This window comes from Oryzias melastigma, linkage group LG22, assembly GCF_002922805.2.
Source record: "Oryzias melastigma strain HK-1 linkage group LG22, ASM292280v2, whole genome shotgun sequence".
Classification (NCBI taxonomy): domain Eukaryota; kingdom Metazoa; phylum Chordata; class Actinopteri; order Beloniformes; family Adrianichthyidae; genus Oryzias; species Oryzias melastigma.
This window is the reverse complement of record NC_050533.1, coordinates 16,796,099-16,812,612: the sequence shown is the minus strand read 5'-3', so window position 1 is coordinate 16,812,612 and position 16,514 is coordinate 16,796,099. Positions and strand designations below refer to the sequence as shown.

Here is a 16,514-nt window from a genome sequence, read left to right as displayed (position 1 = left end):
TTGGGTCAGAAATTGATTTGCTTTGAGAAGGAAAAGTTCATGATTTGGCATTTACACCACGTTAACCACCAATATGTCCTTAGAACAATTTTTTAATTATAATTGTTTTAGACTTGACTGACTTCTATGTTTCTCCACCTTGACTTTACAGAATGCTCAGTCAGTGCAATAGCAGACCTGGTTTTCCTGGTGGACGGCTCATGGAGTGTGGGCAGAGAGAACTTCAAACACATCAGGAGTTTCATTGGTTCGCTAGCAGGAGCCTTTGATATTGGCGAGGACAAGACTCGAGTGGCTGTGGTTCAGTACAGCACAGATACCCGCACAGAATTCCCCCTAACCCGTTACACAAGAAGAGGAGACCTCCTCCAAGCCATCAACTCCCTGCCATACAAAGGAGGAAACACCATGACTGGTAAATTGCTAAATAGTGTGTTGATGGTATATATACAATTCAAACTACAAGCATTAGAAATGTTATATTTGGAATTCAAGACAATTTTTTTTAACACTTGGAATTGTGTGTTTTTTAGGTGATGCCTTAGATTACTTAATAAAAAACATCTTCACTGAGGCAGCTGGATCACGGAAAGGCTTTCCAAAGGTAGCCATGATCATAACTGATGGAAAATCCCAAGATCCTGTAGAGGAGTACGCAAGAAGACTTAGGAACATTGGAGTGGAAATATTTGTCCTAGGTATGGTGTTTTGTTCTGTGCAGTCCACTGTGAACCTCTGCCTGTTCGTGGAAAACATTTGGTTTTCCGTTGGTGGTTTATAATAAAAAAGACTGTTCTTTAGACAAAAAAAGTAGACGTTAGTAAGCTTTATTTTTAAGAAAATACACATGTAAGAGTAATTTTTTTTTGTCTGGAAAACTGGAATCAACAACGCCCAAGGTGTTGACAGTGTTGTATGTTCTTCCACTCAGGTATCAAAGGAGCAGATGAGGATGAGCTCAGAGAAATTGCCTCCACACCTCACGCCAAACATGTGTACAATGTGCCCAACTTTGATCTGATCCAAGAAGTGCAGAAAAGTATCATCACAGAAGTCTGCTCTGGTGTTGATGACCAACTCAGCTCTTTGGTCAGTGGAGAAGAAAGTAAGTCACATGATACGATTGAGGTTGATTATAGAAACACTTATCGTGTTTTATTCCAACAAAACCTTTCTGTTTGTTTTTGTTTTTCAGTGGTGGAAGCCCCTTCTAACCTCCAAGTCACAGAGATTGCATCAAAGTCAATGCGAGTGACGTGGGATGCGTCCTTGGGGGAGGTCACAGGCTACAAGCTTACCCTCATTCCCATGGTGCCTGGCATGAAACGGCAGGAACTCTACATGGGAGCCACACAGACATCCATCAATGTCCGCGACCTTTCTCCAGAGACAGAGTACGAGATCAGCTTGTTTGCACTCAAAGGTTTAACTCCAAGCGAACCTCTCACAGATTTGGCAAAGACCCAGCCAGTAAAGGTGTTAACAGGTATGCAGGTTTCCTGGGTGTATTGTCTTTCTATCAAGTGTGGTTCAGTTATGGAGTGATCCGCCCATTCTTTTCTTTCTCAAGAGTGTTCCCTGGATGTGGATGTGCAGGCTGATGTGGTGCTGCTGGTTGATGGCTCATATAGTATTGGATTACAAAACTTTGCCAAAGTTCGTGAATTCCTGGAGGTTCTGGTCAAATCCTTTGACATTGGACCCAACAAAATCCAGATCAGCTTGGTCCAGTACAGTCGAGACCCACATACCGAGTTTGCCCTGAACACCCACCACGACATCAATGCCGTCGTCAAAGCCGTGCGCACCTTCCCTTACCGAGGCGGTTCCACGAACACTGGCAAGGCCATGACCTATGTCAGGGAAAAAATCTTCATATCATCTCGGGGTGCAAGGCAGAATGTACCTCGTGTCATGGTCCTGATCACAGACGGGAAGTCTTCAGACTCCTTCAAGGATGCTGCAACCAAGCTGAGGAATGTTGATGTGGAGATCTTTGCAGTGGGTGTGAAAGATGCAGTGAGGTCAGAGCTGGAGGCCATTGCTAATGAACCAGCAGACACTCATGTCTATGAGGTGGAGGACTTTGATGCTTTTCAGAGGATTTCAAAAGAGTTAACTCAGTCCATCTGTCTGAGGATTGAACAGGAGCTGCTCAAGATCAAGAAGAAAAGTAAGTACCACTTGTTGACTATGATCTTCTTGATATTGCCTTGTTATGCAAGATCGTATTACATTTTGTATCACTTTTCATCTTCAGATCTACTCCCACCTAGTAACTTGCAGTTCTCTGAGATTACATCACGCAGCTTCCGTGCCACTTGGGCAGCTCCTGCTGCCTCAGTATTGTCTTATCTGGTGCGATACCGCGAGGCTGAAGATGTGACTGGAGACTACATATCCCAAGCAGTACCTGGTCACACCACCACGACGGTTCTTTTTTACCTCACTCCTGTCACTACTTATGAAGTCAACGTCTATGCTGAGTACGAAAAGGGAGACAGTTTCGCGCTGACTGGGCAAGAGACCACTCTAGAAGGTGAAAGATTCATTCAAATATTTCACAATGACAAAAAAAGGAATTGCAATCAATTTAATTATTGTCATTTCAGAACAAGGAACAGTCCAAAATTTGCGAGTCACAGAGGAGACGACAAACAGTTTTAGGGTGTCGTGGCAAGCCGCCCCAGGTTCAGTCCTCCGGTATCGGTTGTCCTATGTTCCACTCAGTGGTGTGGGAGAAATACTGGAAGCTCAAACACTGGGGCCGGAAACAACCATAGTTCTCCAAGAGCTATTCCCCATCACCACCTACAGGGTGTCTGTCTCTCCTGAATATGCCTCTGGCATTGGATCTGAGTCCCAAGTAGATGGTACCACTAAGGAAGGTTAGAGATCATTCTTGTTTTGTCATTTTTTTTTTGTGTGACGTATCTAAAGTAGAATTGTAATCCTATTTTTTTCCCTTGATTTCAGTTATTGGCTCTCCTCGAGATCTTCGTGTCTTTGATGAGACAATAAATACAATGAAAGTGTCGTGGCAGGCTGCTCCAGGAAATGTTGTTCAGTACCACATTGCATACAAACCTGCTGAAGGGGGGGATAGAAACGTAGCAACAGTCAAAGGAGATATAACCCAAGCTTTGCTGAAGAACCTCCAACCAGCCACTGAATATGAGCTATTTGTTACAGCTCACTATTCCACTGGACAAGGCGATCCTCTGATCGGTACAGGAACCACTTTAGAAGGTAAGGAGAAAACCTGCACCTCATTTATTTGTCTTGTAAATTAATGCTTTGCATCAGTGATCAAAGTTAGAGGCCATTTTTCTTTGTAGGAAGTCTCACTCTTGGGGATGATTTGTGTTATTTAGTTTGTCCTGTAGGTCTGACTTTTTTTCCACTGCTGTTGGAATGTAGCATCTGGTATTCCTCACTGGCAGCTACATTAGAGTTGAGGAAGTTGTGCTTAATTTTGTGAGCTTGGTTAAATATCTGGGTTGTGGTTTGAGAGGAAAAGAGAGAACGTGGCATGCCTCGAGGAGGTTTTCCTCTGATGAAGGTAGCATAATGGAGATGGATGCTGGAAAACATATGGAGAGGGATGGAAGGTACTTTGAGAGCCGCATGTCCGCCTGGTAGTGCCGTTGCATCGCGACTTGTTTGGGAATACTTGTTCTTAAGCCCATAAATTTCAGTTTAAACCATTTGATGCAAGCTGAGTGTCCTAGTAGGGGGGAGTTTGTGCCCTGAAACAGATTTGAACCCACGGTTGGGTCATATCAAAGACTATAAAAAAGAGACTTACAGCCTCATACTTCACGCTCAGGGCCAAGAGTTGGGTTGGGGGTTAAACCATCAAATGGTTCCCAAGCACAGCCGGGACTGCAGCTCCCCAATCCCTTAGGGGGTTGTAACGCAGAGAACAGATTTTATAGACTCAGCTGTGTGAAGACCAGTGGGACTTTGACTTTTACCTTTTAAATAGTACAACAAAGACCTTTTTTCCAATAAAGCTGAGAGATTGTTGAGAGAATTGTTCTGCATGATTTTGCACTCAAAAACAGGTGCAAAACCAAAAACTTTAGCACTAAATCTCAGAAAATTGCTCAGATTTCATGCTTAAGTTTGTTACTCTGGGATAAGCAATCTATAGTTTGGATGTATATTTTTTTTATGATTCTCAAGCTATGTTAATGTGCTTTTAAGTGACCACTTCCAATGAAAAGTCTTTGTAAATGAGAGTAAATGTGCATTTCTGGCTTCTGTGCTCAAAACTCTTGCATACAAGCATAACTATGCAAGTTATAATGACCATTTTTGGGCTCTAGGTGCAAAAATGTGTGGTCATTAAACCAGGTAGAACCTTGACCAATCAGGGACTCAGACTGATAGTGATGTCTAGGTGGGGTCTCTTTTCATGTACAGAAGTGCCAACTGTTTGAAAATTGATCATAGAGGAGTAAGTAATAATCACGATTTGTGCCCAACCAGAATTCTAAGACACCAAGTCATTCATATATCTGAGTGAAGCTGTGAAAGAAGAAAAGCCTGGAGCAAGATTTGTGAGACTTGCACCTATTCGCAATTTCACACCAAGTATCTTCCAAATATGGGTGGTGGACATGCGCTGGTAAACAGTCAAAAAAGAGGAAGAAGCCCATTCCTGATTGCTCAGTGTGAAAGCCATGGACACGTTCAAGAACTCCAGTTTTAGTGTGCTCTTGAACGCACGTCAAATGCTCAACGTGTACCCAGCTTTAGCTCGCAATAATTCAAACTAAACTGACGTTTTGGAAAAGAAAGAGGCAAAGGTAAAAATTTGTTGTTAAAGAGCAAAGTTTTCCTAAAGCAAACCACTGGATTCTGTTTCATTCCTTTCTCGAGAAAAAATAGAAACTGCTCGAGAGCCGTAAATCACATCCAAAGTTGGCCAAGTCTGTCTGACTTCTCTCTCCACAGTTCATACACATAAATATGTTAAAGTCTGTTCGACTGGATGCATAAAATTGGTTCATTGGTCTTTAATACTGCCTAATTCGTTCTGGCAGTAGTGTGATTTATAATCCTAAATATTTGAAATAAACTTAAACATAAAACTTTTGTATGTTTTACTTTGATAAATTAGAGGGTTTCAACTCAATTTCAGTCTAACAGAAGTATAAAAACGAATATCCCTGGGCTCCCAAGTTGACCAACAAATGTGGAATTGTAATGAAAGTAAAGGCATTTTCTTTGCAACTCCTTTAATGGTCCTTTTTTCCCACACTGAGCACAGGGCTTAGTTTTGATCACACAATTGCTCTCCCCAGGTCAAATCTGTGCTGTCATCAGCCACACACCCCCACAGGAAAAAGTTCAGTGACAAAGCACTTTGTTTGGCCACGTCTGGATAGGCCGGTCATGATGAGAGCATACCACAACAGTGATCTCATTGTCTTAGGGCTGCATTTTTTTTTTCAGTAACCCACACGGGGAAGTTATAAGCAGGAATTAGAGGAGGAACACACAGAGGCCTGCCTTGTAGGCCCAAAGGGAAGTCAGCCAACACAGGAGCTCTGAGGTAGACAGAACATCCTAAGATGACTCAGTTAGATCCAGGGAGAAGGTGTCTTCGGGAACGCTTTGTTGAGAATCCCAGCTGTGGATGTTATATACAAACATGGGAAAATTATTTGCTTTTGAAGAGGGGGAGCTCTTTGTTTGCTTCAAGGGACAGTTCATTTACTTTAAAGACAAGCGAAGAGAAACGAGGAAGCACTTAAATACTTATGGACTATCCTGCTGCAGGAAACCAAATGTAGCTGCTAATATAGAGGTTACTGTATGTGTTTAACTCCCAGAGCGGGAAGAACCAGGTAAAACTGTGACAGTCTGATTTTGTTCATCTTAGAGGATAAAGAGCTCCTGCTTGTAGGTCCTTTGAGGTAAAAGACAAGGTACAGACAACCTTGGCTATTAGTGTTGTTATTTATGAACTGAGAAAATGAATGGATAAAGGTTTAAGAAGAAGTTGGGGTGGGATGGCTCAGTGTATTTCCTGGAAACATATTTTTAAGGTGGGCTGCATCATTTATTTTACTTGCTTTTTTTTTTTTTGCTCCAAAGCTCAATAGAAGTTAAATGATGGTATAGTTTAGTCAGCAAAACCATAAAGATTCCCTCTATTTTCTATTTTTTGCACCCAGACATCTTTGTCTGCAGATGTTAATGTGATGTCCACCCATTTCTTCCAGAGAATTTGAAAATATGTAACTTTTAAATTCCTCAAGTATACGATGTGCGATCTTCATTTAAGCCTGCCTCATTTTGATGGATGGAATGGAAAATGTGGAGTTTTAGCGAGCATAATCACTGTGGTAATGCCTTTACTCCATAACAACAGCTGCCAATAAGGACACATGATGGGAATTTCCTTTGCTCAACTAAATGCAATTGGCAAATATATAGAGAATGGAGGAATATTTATTGCTCAGCTATAAAACTCTTGAAGCGTCTGGGGAGCATGTGTTTTTTTGCATGAGTGCTCGAAGTAACCCCCTACCCTAGCTTTTCTGAGAGTGCTGATGAAAAGAGAGCTACTGTCTGGAGAAGACATTACCTTTCATCCTTTGGCCCACTTGACCAAAGAAAGTTATTGCAGTTTATCTGCATCTTTCTGCTTTGCAAACCTAAATTTTGTGATGGAGACGTTTGTATACTTGTGAGCCCACACTGGTCTCCCTGATCTCTAAAATCTGGACCACTTTGTTTGTGGTTGTGTTTTCTTTTTTTTGTTTTTTTGTAAAAGCTTTAACTCTCTTGAAAGAGTTTGCCCTCATGCTGCTTTTATTTCTGTTCAAATAAATGAATTAAGGGTATTTTTTAGTGGTACAAAAAAGTAACTCTGTAAGTTGTTCCACTTACAAAGATGAGAGGAGTCTGTTATAATCATCATAGATACACTTTAATTGTGAGACACAATGTTAAAAAAGAATGAGGAAATCATATTGCTTGAGTTTAAAGAATGCACTTGAACGATGGTCCAGAAAATAAGTATTTATTTCCTACAAACAAACAATAATTCCATCAGACTTGTTACTTCTTCTTTAAGAAGTTCTTCTATGCTTCACTTGTTAGCTGTACAGTTTGAACTGGTTAGTAATGCCAAAGACAATTGTCCACACCCTTAAACAGTCAGCTATCAAGCTCTCCACCAAATTTAATTAAAATTTTATTTATGTAGCCCAATGTCACAAAAGACTTTCCTCATTGGGCTACACTTCACAAAACAGACCAAAGAGCTGTCGTAGGACACCAGAGACGAATTAATAGAAAGTGGAATAAATACAAGATCCTCCACTTGGAGTTCCAAACAAGATCTCACCTGAGGTCCAAATCATCTTAAAGATGGTGAGGAAACAGTCCACAATTACACTTTTCAATGACCTTAAATGAGCTTGGACCACAGTAATAAAGGTTACTATGGTAAAACACTCAGTCATTCTGGATTCAATTTCCTGCAGTGCCCCAAAGGTTCCCCTGCTTCAATCAGTACATGCCCAGGCCTGTCTTAAGTTTTCCAGAGACCTAGAGGAGGACTGGGAGAAGGTCATGTGGGTCAGATGAAACTAAAATGGAATTATTTGGTATAAATGCCATTCACTGTGTTTGGAGGGAGAAGAATGCTACTTACATCCCTCACCAAAACCACTGTAAGGCATGGGGGTGTAAACATCATAATTTGGGGCAACTTTTTGACAAAGGACACAGATCTAAATGAAGGAAAAGATGAATGGAGCCATGTATGGTGAGATTTTTGGCAAAAAAAAAACACCTACCAATAATGAAAGCATTGAGGATTAAACATTTGCTAATACCAAACACTTTTCCTGGGCAACTACAAAAAACATTTCATGGTTCTGGAATAAGGTCTGTGGACCTTAATACAACAGCGTATCTGTGGAGGGAATTGAAAGTCAGTGCTGTCCAGCAACAACTCCAAAACATCACAGCTCTAGAGAAGATCTGCAAGGTAGAATGGCGCAAAATAGCAACTATAGTGTGTTCAAACCTGTTGAAGACCTATAGAAAACCTTTGACCTCGTCATGATTATATTACAAAATAGGAACTTTTGTTAATAACAAAATATTTATTTTCTGCACCATAGTACAAAAACACCTTTAAGAACATAATACTTTCTGATTTCCTGTTTTTTTTTTTTTTACATCCTGTCTTTCAAATTTCATTTGCAGAAGTGGTGATTGCTAAGTATTTTTTTGCCCCTCTATATTAGTCACAGCACTTTTGCTTTTTCTTTAAATTCTTTCTGTTAGGTTAAATGTAATAAATTAGGTCTGAGTGAGACCACACGGCTGCAGTGCTTTGTCTGTGATAATAACGTAATTATGTTGTCATAAGCTGCTGCAGTGTCAAGGTTTAGGGGCTTGAATGAGGTTGAGTGGGAGTACTTTCAGCAGCAGTCCATCCATCTTTCTGTGGTGAACGCAGAGGACACCTCACGGAGGGCTTCCCTCTTAGCCAAACATATGCTGGCCGCCCATCTCAGACTCCACCACTAAATCCCCGGCTCTGCATTTCCATGTCTTTCTCCTTTCATAACGGTCCCTCAGGAAAAGTAAGTCAAGGAGACGAGAGCACAACATCTGCAACTGCAGAAAACATACTTTTCTGGATCTGGCTTTATTGGAAACTTGAAGCGCTGCCCGAAGAGGTGCTGAGCATATGTGATGTGGGATTAGTTTTGCAGATTTTTCCAGAAATCCAGCAGAAAATCGAATTGCTTAAGCACATCCTAAAGGGGTTAAAACAGAGACAGATAAGAGACGCTTTGTGGTTTATGGCCGGACTTGTTCCTTGTGTCCGTTTTGTGTCTAGCTCACTTCCGTGCAATTCTATATGACAACATAAAAAATATTTATTAGCTTAACAAAGCCATCACTGAAAACATTTTATGCTACAAGGCTTTGAATACTTACCTAGTCGCTTTAAAAAGTATCTGCACCAAAGAGTTAAAGTTTCTCTAATTTTTATGTATGTTACAACCAACTTTACTGATTATTTATTGTCCTTTTTGCAGAACTTGGCTCGCCCAGAGACCTGGAGACCAGAGACGTCACTGACACCAGTTTCGTCGTGTCTTGGACTGCCGCTCCCGGAAATGTCCGCCAATACCGAATCAAGTGGAAGTCTTTGTTCAGTGAGGAGACTGGAGAGAAGACTGTAGCAGGAGACACCACTACTGCAGATCTGGAAGGTCTCACCCCAGAGACGCGCTACCAAGTGTCTGTGTTTGCCCGCTATGGTCACGGAGAGGGCCAACCATTGACAGGGGAAGAAACCACAGATAGTAAGTCTTACAGTTGCATTTTTTTTATGTAAACTTAGTCTCTATGAGAAAAGTACTTTTAGTGGAATTTTTTACCAATTGGAAGGACATTTCTACCAGATGGACAGGAACATGTGAAATGGATTTTTTCCCTTACTCCATTAGTGTTTACATAGTCTGCTAATCATCACTGTTGATAAGTACAACCATACAGACATTTTTAACAGCTTAAATCTTTCTGGTTTGCTTTGATCCAATCTCTTTTTCTTGGGTTTTTCATAAATCCCAGAGCTCTTTGGGCTGCACACGGCAGACTTGGATGTGTTGATTCTTTTCCGTTAATAAAAGTCCTCCCTCTGAAGTTCAGAATATTTTCCTGAGCTCGTTTCGAGACATCGGAAAACTTGGATTCACTCCTCCTTCCTTTAATCCATCATGACCTATTTCAACACACTACCTTCTAAAGCCCTGTGCGTCTCACACAAGTTAACACAGAAAGGACAAACTTCTTCAAAAAGTTTTAAAAAGCACTAAATTAGTGGATACCAATGTTTCTTTACCAATTTTACAGACAGAAAGCAATTGAAGTCATGAATACTTAGGGTGATAGAATAAATTCTTAGTGGCCTCTTTAACACAGATTAAAAAAACGCAACCTCAGAGACAGTAATTTCTGACAAAAGCACAACATATTGAGTTCTCAAAGGGTTTTTTGTTAAACAGAACTACTGGCTACAGTGGTACAAATATTTATAGACACTGATGACAAAATTGGAATTGTGGGATTGCTCGAGAAAACTAAGCTCCATGCCCCAAACCACCAACTAAACATGATCAATCAAATAAATTTTGGCCTATTTAATGTATACTTTTTGAAATCTAAAATTCTGGAGAGGACTTGTCTTCACTTGCATGTGGAAACTGAGCAGAAAGCCAGATGAAAGACCTTGAGGTTGCCTGGCACGTTAATGTTTAGGTTGCTCGCCAATAGGAAAACCATATTGCATATGTTTCCAAAGGTTGGTTGGAAAGTGACAAACTTCAATGCATTTTTGGCACAGATTCACAAAGTCTACATTTTCCTTTTGACTGTATATTCATGTAATAACTTCTCCTTGTGATGTTTTTTTTTTGACATTTGCAGTCTCAGCCAATGGCAGAGTAATCGTTGTCTCTGATGAGACGGAGAAGAGCATGAAAGTAACTTGGCAACGTGCACCTGGAAATGTACTCAACTACCGTGTTACTTACAAGCCGCAGTCAGGAGGGCGCCAGCTGGCCGCCAAAGTACCTGGTGGCAACACATCGACAGTGTTGAGGCGCCTTTCGCACCTGACTACCTATGACATCACAGTTATACCAGTGTACCGTTTTGGGGAAGGCAAAGCAAGGCAAGGAACAGGAACAACACGTACGTACACGACAAATGTTGCTTAATTTAATCGCATCAACATCGTAAAGCACTCATCCTACAGAACTAAACATGACTTTGATAGTTTCCTTTTAGTCACTGTGTGCATGTCTTCACTTTTCAGTGACACCCTATGAAGGTCCAAGGAATCTCCAAACGTCAGAGCCCACTAAGACCAGTTTCAGAGTAACTTGGGACCATGCTCCCGGGGACGTTAAAGGCTACAAAGTTACTTTCCACCCAGCTGAAGATGACATTGATCTGAAACAACTTTTAGTTAGTCCCCATGACAACACAGTGGTGCTGGAGGAGCTCAGGTGGGTACTGAAGCTCATTTCTGGCCAAACGCTCAGAATATTGAGATCTTTTTGGAATAAACATGTATGTTTCTTGTCTCCAGAGCTGGTACCAAATATACAGTGAGCGTGCTTGGCATGTTTGAAGGTGGGGAGAGTATGCCTCTGGCTGGACAAGAAAACACCACTTACTCTGATGATCCCGATTCCCCGCCTGTTGATGCACCAAGTAAAGTTACACAGTATTATATCGTAAAAGGCATGATTTATATATAACCTACAAAGAAATTATGGTGGATGCAACGACCACAGAGAGAAGTGATCTTAAACATATTGTTTCTGTCTGCCGCCATCCTTAAAGCAAAGTGTCTCTAGTGTGCGCCGTCTCTCAGCAACAAAATCAAACACCACGTAAATTTTATATGGAAAATGCTCTCCAATCCCCTGCCCTATAAACAAGAAGATATTCTCCAAACACCTTTCCTAAGAGCTACTTGTTTAACACAATCACAGATATAACAGCATTGTCTTCCACTTTGTGCTTCCAGACTATATACAGTTTGCATGGTTATAAGACCAGCAAGTTTGATCTGTACTCAGTGGTACGATGTAATGGTACCCTCCTGAGTCAAAGTGGGACAGGAACCACGTGTGAGAGGAGGAAAAATGTGTTTGGAGGAAGGACCTGTTAAGGTTAGCTTAACTGCTGAGTCCTTATAAGGAGCCTAACTGGGGATAACTCCCTAAGCCCTTCAATGTAAAATGAAGCTCTGAGTGAAGGCCCGTCTTTACTGCAATTACAATAGTTACAGACCCGTTTTGACAGGAGCGTTACTATGTTCTGTAATATTTAGCTGGTAGATATCAGGAAGCACAAACATTTCAGTCAGACTGAAATAAAATGTGCGTCAGAATCAGGATCAAGAAACATGGCATTGACCTTTTCATAGAACTGTGACTAAATTATGCTTTTAATGTTTATAGATAGATATCTTCCTGTACAAAGCTACTTATATGAAAACTACAAAGGACACAATTTTGACTAGATGCAGTCTATTTAATAATGGAAAGTGCTCTAATATGATTTACACCATTTAGCAAAGCACACACCAGAATCTGCACCTTGTATGTGGCGAGTTTCTATTGACTTGTACAAAACACGTCTTCTAAAAACAGTCTAATTTTGAACTTATGTCATGTATAAGCCAAACCGAACTATAAAGCCTCATTTCCACTGAGCGGTCCAGTACAGTAAGGAGTGGTACTGTATGGTCCGATTATTTTTGATGAGCATTTCCACTCAGTTAAGCCTCAAAAGTTAGTAGTAAAAATTATAGTTAAAGAGTAGGGAGGGAATTTGGACAGCGCCAATAATCGTAAAAAAAAAAAAAACAGAATGACATTTTGACGTCTCAAAATGGTTTGACATCAGTGAGCAGAACAACAATTCTTCCATATATAAGGTGCAATGTTGTTTATTGAAAATACTGTATGCTTTGAAGTGCGCCTTATAGTACGGAAAATACACGTGGCTACTACAATTTTTAACTCAAAGTCCAAACATTTAATGTTGCAAAATAATTAAAAAAAATATTCTTGTGGTAATACTTTGTTTTTTATTTGACTGGAGCCATTTGTTACAGTTTACATATCTTGCAACTTTATTTGTTTACTTCTGCAGGTTTTTCCTCTGAGCAAAGTGGCCTATAAATCAAACATAACTGTTTATAAAGTAACTGTTTTTTACCTGGGGGGGAAACTGGTACTTAGTACAACATCTGCCTGTCGGTTCTGCACATCTGCAGGCCTCCTTTTATGTACCGAGGATTGGAGGTCTACCTTGTCATCACACAGAACAGGATGTAAATGTTACTTTGCTTCTTCGGAGGCCACAGAAATCTACAGTGGATGTCTTTGATATGTGTAATTGGCCTGGTTTTGCTCTGGGACTCGCAGGTGGATGGAGGAACAACTGAGAGAAAGGCTGCCTCAACACGCTGAAAGAAAGAAGACTATGATTATAACAACTGGGAAATCAAAGGCAGCTGACAAGGAATGAATGTGAAAATGTGAAACTGTAGTCGGAACGTTTGTGAGGATGTTTATTAGGTTCTGTGAAAGTCGTCTATATAAATTTGTCATCGTTCACTTGTCTTTTCATATTTCCATGCCTCTTGCATTTCCTCCATTACCTCTTTTCTGTTCAAGTTTCTTCACAGATGGTTTTGTGTGCGCTGTCGTAGAGTTTCACATGGTTAGAAGCTGACTCAGAACCATATGTGTTGTCAGACGTATCGTGCAGGACCAGTGCAAAGGCAGACATTGTGCTGCTAGTCGATGGCTCCTGGAGTATTGGACGTCTTAACTTCAAGACTATTAGGTCCTTCATCGCCCGCATGGTGGGAGTCTTTGACATTGGTCCCAATCTGGTTCAGATTGGTGAGTATTTCCAAAATAAGTAAAACAAAATGTATTACTATAGGCAAATAAAATGATTTAACAAATTTGTGACATTTTCAGGACTTGCTCAGTACAGTGGAGACCCAAAGACAGAATGGCACCTGAATGATCATCAAACCCGAGAATCTCTGCTGGAAGCTGTGGCTAAGCTTCCCTACAAGGGAGGAAACACCATGACAGGTCAGAGATTCAAATGATTCCATGAATCTGGAGTTGCATCAGATATTTGAACCTCAATACCTTCATTGCAGGACTGGCTTTGAACTACATCCTCCAGAACAATTTCAAGGAGAGCGTCGGCATGCGGCCTGCAGCCCGCAAGATCGGAGTTTTGATCACTGATGGCAAATCACAAGATGAAGTCATCCTCACCTCTAAGAAATTGCGCGACGCAGGCATTGAGCTCTATGCCATTGGTAAGCGATCAATAATTGATTATGATTTGAGTAATAAAACTGATCATTAACACCAACTAAACAACTTTAGGTGTGAAGAACGCAGATGAGAACGAGTTGAGGTCCATTGCCACTGATCCGGATGAGATCCACATGTACAACGTGGCTGACTTCTCCTTCCTGCTGGACATCGTGGACGGTCTCACTGACAACCTCTGCAACAGTGTGAAAGGGTCAGGTGTGTATGAGTTTGGATCAGGGTAAAAACAAATGAATTGATCACAGAAGTGGGAACTGCCCTAAACCAGGGGTGTCAGATTTGGTGTGAGGACTCACTATTCTTTGAACTATTTTAATAACATTACATACACATTAAACATTTTATTGCAATGGCTTACGTTTTATTTCTTCACAAATAAATCTAAACACGTTTTTACTAAAATTACGGTAATAACGCTAGAATTGTATAGCTACTCACTTGTATAATTGTTTTTTTTTATGTTTCTTTATGAGAAAAGTTAGATAACATAACAATAAATAAGTTGTAAGCATAAACAAACTCTTCTTCTTAAGGAGAACTGACATTTTTCTGGTTTTCGTTTTCTTCTGAACAGATGACGGTCCGGGTTCACCCACTGATCTGGTGACATCTGAGGTGACTCACGAGTCTTTCCGAGCCACCTGGACCGGCCCTGAAGGCCCAGTGGAAAAGTACCGTGTGGAGTACATGACTGTATCAGGATTCCCTCTAGAGGTAGACCACCCATACGCTTCTGGGTCTGTGAGGGCATCAGTTGTTCTTATCTTATCTGTTGATGGCGTCTTTGTTAATACAAGCCCAAAGTTTAGCTTAATGCTATGCTTCTTTGAAGGCATCGGTTTTAGTGGTCTCAAAGCAACAAAAACACTGTTTAGTGAATAAAAGAGCCCAAATGGTAACACTACCGACTCAATTGACTCAATAATGTGCTGAACTGTTTAATTATTTTTTAGACTCTTGTAGTTTGATTAAAGTCTTGGAATTTTGGTTTGAAATTTTGACTGGAAATCAAAAGTTCATTGAGATGTTTCCATTTTTTAAAGGAATAAGGATAGTTGTGAAAATCTCACTTCTCTTCTAAAGCTGAACATAAATGACAAACACACAATTGTAAATGGATCTGTCAAGTGTTGCACCATCAAAGCAGAAATAGAATCTACACTTTTACTTGTCTGGATTGAAATATCTGACCGTGCACTTTTTTTATCAGGTATTTGTGGATGGGACTGTGACCACCGTGGTCCTTCGGGGACTCGATCCTCTCACTCAGTACCTGGTCAACGTTTATTCTATTGTTGGAGAGGAAAGCAGTGACCCTCTGAAAGGAACAGAAACCACACGTAAGTCTGTTAAAGTCAGGTTTCTTGGTGGATCACATGCCACACACCCTCATTGTTTTTTTGTTTTTTTTTGGTTATTGGTTATAATGTATTGTACTGTAGCATTAAAATTGACATTTGTATGACAGGATGTATGAATAGCTCATTGATTTATGTAAGATAGAAAAAATTAGGTGCTATAAGGAGGAGAGTTAATGTTTATATGTAAAATAAATAAATAATTTTGACCCAAAGGCCTTAAAATACTTAAAATACAGTATTTTTGCTGTCATTGCCCCTTCATAATTAGTGATAATGATGTAGTTGAACTGTTTTACAAACTGTACGCTGCATGTCTACCAAAGTGGTTACAGAGACAAATCACAGCAGTATGAAGTCTCTGTAATTCATAGCAGTAAATCGACAGCCTTGTCAGTCTGCGGGGCTCCAAAAGCTACAAGAATGCATTTGAGCTGCACTTAAAAAGACTTTAAAATACAGTTGAATGTCACTGGCAAAGAGCAGGAATTTCAGTTTCTCCCGCTCTGGTGAACTCTGAGCTGTCATTTTTATTGGAGTTTATGTTCCAGTCAAACTCCATGGGTGAGATTTTTTGGCTGAGTTGCAAGGATTGAACTCTGGATTCCTGTGTGGTCTCCATTAATGAAATGTTCAAAGGTAGCACAGCTAGCCTGTGATTCACAGGGAATTTGCACGACATTCAGATCATCAGTGAACGCGATTCTGCTGTGTTGCATAATTTCATGATAACTTTTGAAAACCTGTTTGTGAACTTAAAGAGCAAAAATAGAAACTTCCTGATGTGAGCTTGTGGTCCTGCAGTGCCTCTGAGTGCCGTGAGGGACATGACCGTTTATGACGAGCAGATGACCACGATGAGGGCGAGGTGGAAGGGGGTGAAGGGAGCCACGGGGTACATGCTTACGTACCGCGCCACCAATGCCACCCAGCCCACCGTGGAACAGGAGGTAATCCACTTCAGCCGTGAAAACACAAAGCAGAAATCTAGCATCCAGCCAGGTGTGGATGTGTCAAAGTTTTATACGGAAAGATTTGGTCATGGCAGATGGAGCGGTTGCACAACTCCAGAAGTGACCACGCTATATTTTGTTTAAGTGCAGATGTTATGCATTAAAATGGCATTATAAGAACCCACCAGTGTTTTGCTGACCATTCTGCAGATGAGGGAAGTTGTTAAATCCCAAAGGGATGCTTGAGCTCAAGCTGCAGAGAGATCATCATG

At 40.7% G+C, this 16,514-nt stretch overlaps 1 protein-coding gene across 2 annotated transcripts in view; it reads left to right on the top strand.

Moving 5' to 3' along the window:
* col12a1a (collagen, type XII, alpha 1a) overlaps positions 1-16,514 on the top strand; it is a 54,225-nt gene that overhangs the window by 7,782 nt on the left and 29,929 nt on the right. For both annotated transcript variants that reach the window (XM_024297142.2, XM_024297222.2), the window contains exons 6-24: positions 152-415; positions 534-698; positions 932-1,105; positions 1,196-1,486; positions 1,571-2,173; positions 2,261-2,539; positions 2,613-2,888; positions 2,977-3,249; positions 9,081-9,350; positions 10,474-10,740; positions 10,865-11,057; positions 11,141-11,265; positions 13,326-13,475; positions 13,557-13,676; positions 13,748-13,912; positions 13,983-14,129; positions 14,506-14,645; positions 15,142-15,271; positions 16,094-16,239. In XM_024297142.2, the coding sequence (XP_024152910.1) occupies positions 152-415; positions 534-698; positions 932-1,105; positions 1,196-1,486; positions 1,571-2,173; positions 2,261-2,539; positions 2,613-2,888; positions 2,977-3,249; positions 9,081-9,350; positions 10,474-10,740; positions 10,865-11,057; positions 11,141-11,265; positions 13,326-13,475; positions 13,557-13,676; positions 13,748-13,912; positions 13,983-14,129; positions 14,506-14,645; positions 15,142-15,271; positions 16,094-16,239 (4,178 nt within the window). The remainder of the gene's footprint in view (positions 1-151; positions 416-533; positions 699-931; positions 1,106-1,195; positions 1,487-1,570; positions 2,174-2,260; positions 2,540-2,612; positions 2,889-2,976; positions 3,250-9,080; positions 9,351-10,473; positions 10,741-10,864; positions 11,058-11,140; positions 11,266-13,325; positions 13,476-13,556; positions 13,677-13,747; positions 13,913-13,982; positions 14,130-14,505; positions 14,646-15,141; positions 15,272-16,093; positions 16,240-16,514) is intronic.